General features: G+C 40.4%; 2 protein-coding genes across 14 annotated transcripts in view; one reads left to right on the top strand and one right to left on the bottom strand.

Moving 5' to 3' along the window:
* Positions 1 to 5,419, top strand: part of nalcn (sodium leak channel, non-selective) — a 126,553-nt gene extending 121,134 nt beyond the window's left edge. For 2 of the 3 annotated variants that reach the window (XM_072686302.1, XM_072686299.1), the window contains exons 41-45: positions 277 to 434; positions 1,204 to 1,354; positions 2,266 to 2,415; positions 2,507 to 2,621; positions 4,276 to 5,419. In XM_072686302.1, the coding sequence (XP_072542403.1) occupies positions 277 to 434; positions 1,204 to 1,354; positions 2,266 to 2,415; positions 2,507 to 2,621; positions 4,276 to 4,418 (717 nt within the window). In that variant the 3' untranslated portion in view covers positions 4,419 to 5,419. The remainder of the gene's footprint in view (positions 1 to 276; positions 435 to 1,203; positions 1,355 to 2,265; positions 2,416 to 2,506; positions 2,622 to 4,275) is intronic. The other variant, XM_072686301.1, reaches the window with a different exon arrangement.
* Positions 5,420 to 5,466: 47 nt separating this feature from the next.
* Positions 5,467 to 12,566, bottom strand: part of LOC140561237 (phospholipase D1) — a 54,850-nt gene continuing 47,750 nt past the window's right edge. For 5 of the 11 annotated variants that reach the window (XM_072686304.1, XM_072686303.1, XM_072686307.1 and 2 more), the window contains 3 exons: positions 11,264 to 11,417; positions 8,321 to 8,450; positions 5,467 to 7,926 (listed from right to left, as the gene is read on the bottom strand). In XM_072686304.1, the coding sequence (XP_072542405.1) occupies positions 7,702 to 7,926; positions 8,321 to 8,450; positions 11,264 to 11,417 (509 nt within the window). In that variant the 3' untranslated portion in view covers positions 5,467 to 7,701. Of the gene's footprint in view, positions 7,927 to 8,320; positions 8,451 to 11,263; positions 11,418 to 12,566 lie in introns of those variants that run through there. The other 6 variants (XM_072686306.1, XM_072686308.1, XM_072686309.1 and 3 more) reach the window with 4 other exon arrangements.

Here is a 12,566-nt window from a genome sequence, read left to right as displayed (position 1 = left end):
AAGCAAACAAATCCCATGCCGGCTTCAGGTGTCTGGCCTTCTAGGTTGAGTTGAGATGTATTAATAGCCCACGGTTTGCATCATTGTCCATCCCCTAGACTTCAGCAAGTGTGAAACAGCCTTGTTTAGGATTCAGGATGTGTAATGCTGAAACGCATCATTTGGTGAATGAAATGCAGCAGGACTTTTGAGAGCTGTTGTGGGATCAGTGTGTCTTTGCTTCTGCTGATGGTTTTGAATGTGAATGAGAGTTGAGATGAATGCGCGGTTTTGCAGGGTGTGATCCCCACCTCGCGGGTGAAGTTCTTGCTGAGGCTGCTCAGAGGCCGGCTGGAGGTGGACCTGGACAAAGACAAGCTGCTCTTCAAGCACATGTGCTACGAGATGGAGCGGCTGCACAACGGAGGGGACGTCACCTTCCATGACGTGCTGAGGTAGTCATGTACCATGTAACCGGGCTATACAAGAGAGACTGTATTATTGCTAGTAGTAGTAGTAACACCTGGAAAATATGGGCCATGACATTTCTATCACTGCGTTCATGCAGTAGCAGCAGTAGTAATAGCAGTAGTAATAGCAGTAGCAGCAGTAGTAATATCAGTAGTAATAGCAGTAGCAGCAGTAGTAATAGCAGTAGTAATAGCAGTAGCAGCAGTAGTAATAGCAGTAGCAGCAGTAACAATAGCAGTAGCAGCAGTAGTAATAGCAGTAGTAATAGTAGGTGTAGCAGCAGTAGTAATAGCAGTAGTAATAATAGATGTAGCAGCAGTAGTAATAGCAGTAGTAATAATAGATGTAGCAGCAGTAGTAATAGCAGTAGTAATAGTAGGTGTAGCAGAAGTAATAGTGGTTGTAGTGTTAGCAGTAGCAGTAGCGGTAGCAGTACTGTTTAAAGGTTGTGGTGCTAATATACTGTATCAGCCCCCACGGTGATCACCCCGACACAGAGGACTCTTAACTTAGACTGTCAGACGCCTGTAGGTGTGATTGATTTCAGTATTTCCCCCACCTGCACCTTCTGTCTAAAGTGTAATTCTGCGCTTCCAGTCTCAGAAGGCTGCAACACCGCACAGTCTAATGTTTTCCCTGCATCAGTAAATCTGATTAAATTAGGAGGTTTGTGCACTGGCGCGGGCCTCTCGAACCTGAAGTTAGAGAAACTTGTGTTTGAAGATCAGTTTGGTGTTTGTGTGTGTGTGTCAGCATGCTATCATACCGCTCAGTGGACATCAGGAAGAGTCTCCAGCTGGAGGAGTTACTGGCCCGGGAGCAACTAGAATACACCATTGAGGAGGAGGTAGCCAAGCAGACCATCCGCATGTGGCTAAAGAAGTGCCTCAAACGCATTCGAGCTGTGAGTCCACATAAACACACCACACACCATAACCCTCACACACACATTTTCACACATCCTCACCTTAAAAGGACCATTACATGGAAACCAGATAGAAACAGAGTTGTTTCTCATTTCGTTTGGAAGAAAAGTATTTTGGTTGTAAAATGTATTTTGTAGTTTCAAACCATATCCTCCCCAGCCTAAAACATTGAACCATTTTGATGATGTCATGTCACCCAACTCATTAACATACATATACTATATGGACAAAAGTATTGGGACACCTGCTCATTCATTAGTAAATGAATGGTTCTGCATTAGTTAGAGTTCGTCCTGATTTTGTTGCAGTAACTATCTCTGCTGTCCAGGAAAGGCCTTCTATTATATTTGATGTCAGGAATTATGTTGAATGATCACCACCCTACCTTCCCAAAAGCCTTGGCTGAAGCACCATCATTCCATAGAACACAGTTTGACATGTATGACATGTATGATGTCCTATGTCCTAAGGAGCTACAAATGTAATGTAGCTATCAAACAAACTAAGCTTAAGACCGCCAGTTAGAACTGTGTGAAGTGCACGCCTTAGACAAACCATAGACAAAAGAATGTCTCATAGCTAGCCCTGAATTCTGTCCACACATTTGTCCATTTTTCTAAATGACAGTTTGATGTGTCTTATGTGTGATGATTTAGACCTGCAGTTTTCTCTGTGCTAATTGGTGTACATAGGCTTCCATTATTTGTAGTCTACATTAACCTTGTACCTCCACTGCACAACTATTTAAGTAAACTTCAGATACCCGAAGCATTAATGTGATCAACTACAGGCCAAAAAGTGCCATGATACAAACACTGTAAATAAAATACACATTAAATAAAAATTAGAACGCTGGCTGATGAGCTGTTGTGTTTGTGTTGCCTTTCAGAAGCAGCAGCAGTCGTGTAGTATCATCCTGAGTCTGCGTGAGAGTCAGCAGCAGGACCTGCGCCGCCTTCTAAATCCCCCCAGCATCGAGACCACTCTCCCAAGCGACGACGCCAATGCCAACAACCAGGACAACCCCACACAGCCTGAGGTGTCGAACACGTTCTCGCACAAATCCATTAATCGTCTGATCTCTGATCTGAACAGTGGCAGATTTAATGGTTTCTTGTGCGTTTGTCCAGCAGAACAGCGGACTGCAGACGCTGCTGAGCCCCACTCTGTCAGACCGCAGCAGCTACAGACAGGACTCGGCCGACCGGCCGCAGAGGAAACTGGGCCAGTGGAGGCTGCCCACAGGTTAGCTCCAGACCACTCTAGGCTTAGGGTTTAGTGCAGTGAAGTGTTCAGTTTTTACTTTGAATTGCGGTTGTTATTTCAGAAATCTTTGGAGTCTTGGAGGTTCTGATATCTGTAATCGAGTTACTAGCCAATATTTACCTATACAATTTAAATGCCACTGCACAGACTAAGCTCTGCCCCCTCACAGAGCAGCAGCCTGGCTAACCCCGGCTCTCCCTTGCAGCAATATCAAGACACGAGCTCTGCCCACACGGTGAGGATCAACTCGTCTAAACCCCAGGCTCTTTCTCACAGCGCCTCGAAGCTGGCTTTTTAGCCGGGCTTCTCCTCACTGTTTAGCAGAGCACATGATCTGTGCAAAGTTACAGAAGCATGTTGTAGACGACGCAACTATGCCCATAACACTCTAAAAAACGGATCCAATTGTTATGTGATGATACCTTAAAGAAGGTCAAGTCTTTATCTACTGTCCTTTTGGATGGGCATCTAGAAAATGCACACACACAGAATGCTGGCATAAGTGGGTGAATGAACCTCAGACATACCAAACCCCCAGGATAGCTGGATAGCTAGCTAGTTTACTAAGATGCCTACTATGTGAGCTTTAACTCGCCAGGTTGCTCAGACTCAAACACAGGCCAGAGCCCGTTAGCCTTGTGATTGGTCAGGGGTATGCTGATGTAAATCTAAAACCCATTCTACATCGAGGGGATAGCAATACAGCAGACATTTATTAGAATTTGGGAAGTCTACACTGGGTGCCAGAGGAGCCAGAGTAACTTAGTTAGAAAATAAAACTCAGATTTAGCTTCTGAGGGGCTTAAAAATAATCAATAAGAAATACATATAATATTTTAGCCCACATTAATAAGGCTACCTTGCAGTATATGTCCTTGCTGCCTCTTCTGTAGTTTTCCAGAAGTATAATATACTGTCTGAGGACAAACTCAAGTGTCCAGATGTTTCTAATCAGTCTTATTACACAGGCATCTTTATAATCTAATCAATAATTCTGATTTTTTTCACACAGGAATTTTAGACGATGTATGCAGAACTGTAGATAATCATAAAATATGGTTATAATAAGTTATAATAAGTGTAATATCCAGATCCCCTTCAAGTTCAAAAGTAGTGCTCAGATATCAAGTTGACTCACAGTTATATAAATCCCCTTAATTAAATTCTGTATAATTACTCCAAATATATGTTTACAGGGGAAGTACAAAAAAAACGCTTAATTTATAATGGAAGTTAATATAAATATCTTGTATATTCTTAATAATAACTTGCATGATCATATTGTAAACTCACATAGTGAGATCAATACTGTTATATTGATTTTTTAGCATTAAGTTCATATTTCTTACATTTACAATTACAAGCTCTCTGTTACAGTTTAAGTTATTGTATCTAAAATAACATGTTGTCAGTATGATAAAAATGGTCAATAACAAGAAATTCCAGAGCAGCAGTATATATTAGCTTGGGGTGGTTAGCTGTGTGGGTTACATTGCCACACAAATACTGAACAGATAGTTGAAAAAAAGACAAGTCATTTGTAAGAATGCAGGTCATTTTTACTCAACCTTCCTGTGTTAAAATGTGGTTGTGTGTTTATTTGCTCTAAGCCTGTGCTTGCCTTTGTCCCCAGGGCGCACCAGTGTTAAATCCATGGTGTGCAAGATGAACCCAGTGAGCGACGAAGCCTCCTCCGGATCAGAGGTCAAAAAGTGGTGGACTCGGCAGCTGACCGTGGAGAGCGATGAGAGTGGCGATGACCTTATTGATATCTGAGGATCGGTAGCATCAAACTTACACGTGCTCAAACACTGAAGCACTCGCAGCTCAGAGCCTTTCTGCTGGTGTCCAGCTCTGGGGCAGTGCGATAAGGAATGTCATAATGCATAATATATATGCATTAATCAAGTATGCAAATTCTAGACATAATTATATGACATTTGGCAGTGCTGCTGCCCAAACCTAAAGAAAATGATCTTCATTGAAATCACACATTGATCATCACATACTGCTTCCCAAGCCCTCTCAAAAGCAGGCTGCCATCTGTGTTTAAAAGCCCTCCATAAAAGATCTCATTCACCTTTATAAATTTTGAAATTCAGTCCATCTATGATTAATGACTGTGATATCAGTGTATTCATTTATACTGGCCACTGTTAAGAATGGGATCTTCATCTTCAGTGCCATTCTTCATCTAGGGAACGTGTTGCTTCTGGGAGAAGATCTTTACAAGCTTCTTTATGAATAATGTAAAGAGCAGCTGCTGTGCGCTCCCAGGACCTTAAAAATGCAACCTAACAGATTCCTAATCTCAGAGCCAGATGCAGTGGTTATGAGAACAGAGCTTTAGTGCCACCAGATGTCCTGGTATGTCTAACCCAAGTCAACATGAAAGCCATAAGGACCTTACTTCCTGTTTGCTTTGTCTTTGTGCCAGCGTCTTTCTTCCCTACATAATATATGGCTTTATAAATATGTATGTTTGTCACATTCACGATTACCTTGGTTTGTGATGCGTTGGGCGAACAGTGTTTAAACTGCACATGTGGGCGGACCAGACAGTTAATGTACATCTGTTGCTCTCTGTGTGTCGATGTGACTGTGAAATCTTAATCTTCAAAGTATTCAAATAAAAATGAGATTTATATATAGTAATATATATATATATGAAGTAATTTATAAAGTGAACATATCACAATGAAGCTATTTTGTAAAAGGAATTACAGTTTATATGTATTCTGTGATTTTAAACAAATATTAAAAAATGAAGAATATCACTTCTGGCCTGTAGTGCTGTTCTTTTTTATTGCACATAGTCTGTAGAGGCAGCACAGTAACAGTATCATTGCTAAATTATTAAATTGACAGTTAAAAAGTAAAAAAATAATTAAATAAAAAACACCTTTATTTGTGGTCAATATGCGGTTAGTTTACAAAAACTGCCACGTCTGTTTAATGGAAATTCATTTTTCTGACGTGTCTGAGTTGGTTACTTATATGAATTTGCTCAACAGGGCCAAAATTGCACAGGATAGAAACTTGAGGGAAAGAAGTGACTGAGAGGCATGTGAAGGTCTTGGCAAGTTAAAGGGCAATTCCACTAATTTTTCAAAATTTCTGCATAATTAAATGGTTTACATTGTATACAGTCATGGTATAAGTCATTCAAAGCAGTTAGGGGAGAAATGCTCCCTACTGGAGTCAGAATTGTCCACAGTGGTGATGATGGGAACCAGTTCTAAAAGCTACAGCACAGAACGTTATTACACTAACATGGTTGTGAAAACTGTGCCACTTAGAATTTCATTGAGCTAAGCTTCTTACCTAGACCATGTTTTAATACATTTGCAGCCTAGTAGTACATTATATTGCATTGCTACATTTTTTTTTAGATCTCACAGTTTTAGCATTACAAGCTTTACATACAGAAACACAGTGTGGGTTCATTGGTCATTTTAGAATAAAAATGGCTATATTTGGAGGGTTGCAGATATCGCAACCCCTGGTACCCATCACCTTACTGAGTTGGTAAGCTGTTCTACAGTGTGCCGTGTTACATCAAACCTTCCTTAAAAGCCTTGTTTCCAGCTCAACTACCCCGATCAATGATGATAAAGTAGCTGATTACCAAATGAAAGCTCTTCTTAATCAGATCTTTAGTTCTGCGTCGCATTTTGGTTAAGTTAAGCAAACTCGAAAACAGCTGCAGCTGAAATTGATCAAATATTGTGTAAGATGTTGATTTTCTGGCTCCTCCCATGCAAAGATGTTTACTGTTTATTCCCATCTACAGGATAGAACTCCACCATCACATGGAGGGAGAACTTCCTATTGCCACATGTGCAGGACTGTGGTGTTTGAACGCATGATCTCCCGTCTCCTGATAAGCATGCAGTTAGACAGTTGCACCACTACGGAGCTCTAAAGCCATGTATGCATCTGTGTCGAAGAAAGTACGGAAAGGTGAATTTACTCAGAGCTGTGTTTTTATGTAGTGCCTGTTTATCAAGCGTGTGGAGATTATACACTTAATGGACAAAAGTATTGGGACACCAGCTCATTCATTGTTTCTTCCTAAATCAAGGGTATTAAGAAAAAGATTTTATCCTGCTTTTGCTGGAGCAACTGTCTCTACTGTCCAGGGAAGGCTTTCTACTAGATTTTGGAGAGTTGCTGTGAGGATTCGGCATTCTCTTGCATTCAGCAGCAAGAGCATTAGTGAGGTCATCACCTCATCCCAAAAGTACTAGACGGAGCACTATCATCATTCCAGTTTTACTGCTCCTCTAGCCATGTCAGGCATTAGGCATGGTGCCAATAGGTTCATGTTTATGTGCTCCAGTCCTATTCTGTTGGCATTGGCACATCTGTGTCAGCAATGGGTGCAACTTAAAGTAGCTAAATGCACTTATTAGAAGGGATGTCCACAAATATTTGGACATATAGTGTATAAGTTTAAAGCTTCCCCATCTGGGACATCATATGGTGGGAGAAGTTGTATACTACAGTTTGGAATAAACAGTAAACAAATTGAGGGGGAGGAAAACCCATCACATTCTGTAATGTTTTTGAGGCTTGACTTAACATATTTTTGACCAAACTGTGATGCAGAATTAAAAATGTGAGTTGAAATAAGAGCAAATTTGGCTAGGTTGAGTTGAGCTGAGTCGAGTTAACTCAAAAAGTGCTCTGTAATCAGTCGCTCTAGCATTCTAAGTTGACTACAGTGTAATGAATGATGCAACCTCTGAAAAATCAGTGGAATTCCTCCTTAAGGTGTTTTCAGAGCAGAGCTCCAGCTTAGACAGTTCTTAAAGAGGTAGGTTTAGTGTATATGCCTCATGTTAATTTTGTCTCTACAACGTAAGTGAAATAAATAGAATGGCAACATGTAAATAAATAGAATATATATATATATATATATATATATATATATATATATATATATATATATATATATATATATATATATTCATTGACAGTTTCGTGTTAGATATGTCGATTTTAAAGAGGCCATCATGTTTATGTAAAAGTCCCACTGTCCCACTTTCCCATACGGCTATGTCCACAGCTCCATGGGCATGATACCCTCTTTGGAGTTTAAGGAAGGGAAGAGGTTCTCTTCAGACAGGAAGTAGAAGGGGAACTGGACCAGGAAGCCGCGTACCTTCCGTAGTTCAGCGCAGGCCTGGATGGGATCTTCGTTGGCCATGCAGGAGCGAGACATATACTCCCTCAGAATCTTATAGTTCAGCACTGCGTCGGTAGGTAAACATCGGAACACCTGCACACACACACACACAGCAAAAGGACCAACGTCCATACTTTTGTATTCTTACGAAATTCATGCTCAGCCTTGACTGCCCTTGCAGAGAGAATACACTGAATGTGTGTCAGTTACGTAATACATAGCACGGCATATGAGATTAATCTGAATATTGATTAATAACTGCATCGAACAATTATGCATGTGTCCCTTTATGTGTCCTCCTGAAGGCACTGGCACAATCACAGATGGCTTTGCAAAGCAGTCTGTTGGACTGAGGCCAGGTAAAGACTCTACTGTATTGATTAACTAATCCTATTTTTTACCTCAGAGACGAAAGGGTACATGCTCTTAGACCCAGTTGGAGCGTGTTGAAAGCATCTCCCACCGTTCAATCAAACAGATTATTCACCTTGTCGTAAACACTGGCGTTCTTCGCGGCCGTCACCATCCAGATCTCCTTATAGAAGCGGTCACTGATGGGATCACTGATGTCCACGCTGTAGTCTCCCATTAGGCCAAGCACAGTCCTACCACACACACTGGAAGTTATAAATGGTGCATGGCAATGTCTTTAGGAGCACTGCCACCTTCCTTTAATCACATTTTTAACCCAACAGACCAAAGTAGCAGCAAAACCTGCTGTTACTTAACATGAATCAAATGAGGAATATTTTAGAAGCTTGACAAATTAAAAGCATAAAAGTACAATGAAGAAGAAATACTTAAGATTTTACACTACACTTGATATTGTTGCTGTCCATTGAACAACATGTATCTACAAAATGATGACTTTACAGGAGAAGGCAAAAATGGTATTAGCTTGGAATACACTCTTATTTTACATTGACTTCCATTTAGAGTCATTTAGAGCATTTCTATTGGTCTATTCATCCAGAATTAGGGATACAGTGTACAGAGCAGCTATAGGATTCAAAAGATGGAGAAAACTAAAAACAGACAAAAATGGAGATACATGTTTTTCATTGTACTGCAGCGACACGTGTATCAGCTTCAGTTTTCACTCATAATTATGCACGTGTGCCTGAATATATATTACAGGAAAAGCAGCAGTTCATATAAATATAATTATGCTTATCTTACACATGTGGAATCATATATGATAGACTATGCTGTCCCAACTATTTTATAGTATTTAACCATCATTACTTTCATTATTCTCCACTCCACTATGATTATATCAGCACACCTGAGCAGAAGAACATGGTGGTACAGTGACTTTATTAATAATTCTGTATGAAGTAGTTTTGACTTGAGGACGATGGGCCCTCCTTTGTGAGTCTTGGTTGCTCTCAAGGTTTCTCCCTCCAGCTCTGAGGGAGTTTTGCCACTCTCGCCTTTGGTTTGCTCTCTTGTTGATCTCTTGTCTTATTACTGGATTTCTGTAAAGCTGCTGTAAAGCTGATGACCGTTGTAAAAAGTGTTATATAAATAAATGTGATATACCTGTGTAGTCACATGAGACAAAGCAGAAGATGACACACTTGTAATTACACAAGCTGTACGACTGTACTCTGTCTGTATCTGTGAATACATCACATGTAGATTCACAGTTGTTGTCTGGATTATTATTGTTTTTAGGAAGTCATTAGAGATACTTAATATAAAGTGTGACCCATTATTTGCATCACAATTGGCATTAAATGAATCAATGAGGGATATAGCAGGGTCCAAACGTTTAGGATTTTAAAAGCTTGACAAATTAAAAGCATAGAAGTACAATGAAGAAGAAATACGTAAGATTCTGCACTGTTACCAAGTCTTTTTTTTCGGGCCAACTTGATATTGTTGCTGGCAAAATGAGTGACTTTACAGGAGAAGGCAAAATATTTTTATTTTACATTGACTTCCATTCAGAGTCATTTAGAGCATTTCTCTTGGTCTATTCATCCAGAATTAGGGACAGTGTACAAAGCAGCTACAAGATTTAAAGGATGGAGATAACTAAAAACGGGCAAAATGGAGATACATGTTTTTTCATTGGATGGCAAACAAAAAGTTACCTTTTTTTAAAAGATCTATTTAGATCCACTGAAGCTCATGATTAGATGCAGCTTTACAGATCTATTGTCAAAAACACTTTATATTTATATTCATATTTATATTCCAATGTCTGAATATTCTTAAGAATTAAACATTTACTTTTCCTAATAATTAAAGTGGTCTTTAAAGGGGTGTAAGGGTGCAGTTATTATATTATTATTATATCACTGGCATAAAGTGGTCTAAGAATGACTGTTATTGTTTATTGCAATATGTGGGACAATATATTGTCAAAAAAAAAGTTATTGTGACAGGCCTAGTGTTAGATATGTGAACAAGGGGGAAGTGTTGACTATACATCACAGTATCTAAGGCATCCAGATAATGCAGATAAGGCTTTCGGTCACATGGCTGACTTAACTATCCCATGTACACACTACTAGCCTTTCAAAGTGGTCATATTGCTGTCCTGTTCACACTACACAACTTACAAGTCTTGTAATTGGGAAAACTTGCTTTGCGCACTAGAAAGCAGAACCACTCAATCACTATTTGTGTTGTATTCTGTGGGAAGCCTGGGGAGCAGCTGGGGCTTAGGTGCCTTGCTGGAGGGGCACTTCAGTCATGTCGTGTCCTGTTGCTTCAGTGAATTATACCAGCGACCTTCTGGTCACAAGGCCACTTCTCTAACCTTCAGGCAATGGCTGCCCCGACTGATCAGCGTCAGGGGGTTAAGATCTTTCACCAAGATGAACCCCCAACAAGTCTGTCTGGTCTTCAGACTACATTTAGTCACAGAGAGAACACAAGAGAAGTGGCACTTACTACATTCAAGCATACACACATGCAGCCTTGCTTGTTAATGTTCTACAGCTCCAGCCCCTGGGTTTCCTCTCACACCATGTCTTGCACTCTCATTGGCTGTAGCTCATCGCTGCACTCCCTCCCAGACTCAACCGAGTCACAACACTTTTCACATTCCAGATATTTAGTCTGCTAGATATGCTGCTAGAAACGGTTGTCTGGATGGGTGGAAATGTAATTTACAAATGAAATGTAGTGCCAGCTTTGAATCTGTTAGCTAGGCTTAAGAAGGACCCCTGCTATCAGATATGATGCATTATTATTAATATTATTATTATTATTGCATTATTTGGATTTTATTAGAAGCCCTGAGACTGCAACCCTGCATAGATGTCTGTAGTGCATTGATAAGAGATGGGGATCAGCAATCAGAAGGTTGTGAGTTCAAATTTTAGGACTGACTGGGTTCTGCCCTTGGCCAAATACTCCCTTTGACACCCCACCCTCCACCTGGATCAATAAAGTCCAACTAAGTACTTACACCTACCTGAAACACTCCTCTCGCAGAGACAAGGCAAACCTGCCAGCCTGGTAAATCTCTCCATCCATGAGTGAGTCCTGGAACTCTGTGTCCTCCACAACTACGGCCATCTCACTGTCTCTCTTACCCAGCATGCTTCGGTCATTGATGTTAGCAGAACCTGCACAAACCAGCACCCCCACCCTCGCTCAGCACAAACACAGCCAACCGTACGCTTACAATTTACACAGTTTTCCACTTAGCCATGTAGCCAATCCGCAAAGACACATTTGCTGTCTAAATATTTGACTGTTTAGTTGAGCACAGCAGCGTTGAAGCTAATGTTGCTAACAAACACCAGAGGTCAGAAGTCACCTAGAGGACGTCTGTAAACTTTATGACCCATTTGCGTGAGAAATTTAGGCATAAATGAGTCACTACTCGATACACGGGCTAATGTCACCTCCAAGTGATGATCTTATACCCCCCTTATAGTATGTTCATAACCCAGATGTAGTCTATAAGCAGTGCTACACAATGACTTGCCTTAAGCTGCCAGAAGCATTGTGCCTAAAGCGAAAGGCCTCCACAAAAAAACATGTAAAACTCCTTTTCCACAGGATATGGCGGAATATTTGCCCACATGTCGATTTGCACAGGAAATAATATAACCTGAGGTTATTTTATGGCTTGTTTTACAGACAACAAAAGGCCCCAGAATCTTTACTCACACAGGAGTGAGCAGTCTGTAAAAATCACTAAGAAACTTGGCTAATAATTACATTACCCCACCTCCCCATGTCTTGTCTCCTGGAGTCTGAATAGGGCTTTTGTTAGTAACGTTAGCCACGTAGCTCTAGTGCACAGCTGAAGAAGCAAAATCTGGATTGATCCTGGATAAATGGAACCTTTTTAAAATCATATCATTTAAAGTAAAGACTTATTATTCACTTATTAATCTTAACGTAGCATTCAGCACTAGGGATTATAGAGTAACTACACAATAAATGGTGCTTTGAATTTACCGATTGTGCTGCTGCATCATTTTCATTTCATGTGCAGCCATTTGGCACATTTGAATCATGTGAATTGAATTTACCATTAGTTTCAATGAAGTGTGAAATTAATATGCAAGTCATTAAGTTGGTGAGTCATTGAGAGTGAGGTATCGCAGTGTGGGACCACATACAAGCCCTCACAGTTTAATAATACATACATTATTTGACTGCATTCAGCAACAGAAGCATTAGTGAGGTCAGGATCAGGATCAGCACCCCACCTCATCCTCAACTTCCCAACTCATCCCCTAGGTATTGGATGAAGCACCATC

This window comes from Salminus brasiliensis, chromosome 8, assembly GCF_030463535.1.
Source record: "Salminus brasiliensis chromosome 8, fSalBra1.hap2, whole genome shotgun sequence".
NCBI lineage: Eukaryota > Metazoa > Chordata > Actinopteri > Characiformes > Bryconidae > Salminus > Salminus brasiliensis.
This window is presented reverse-complemented; position numbering and strand designations above follow the sequence as displayed.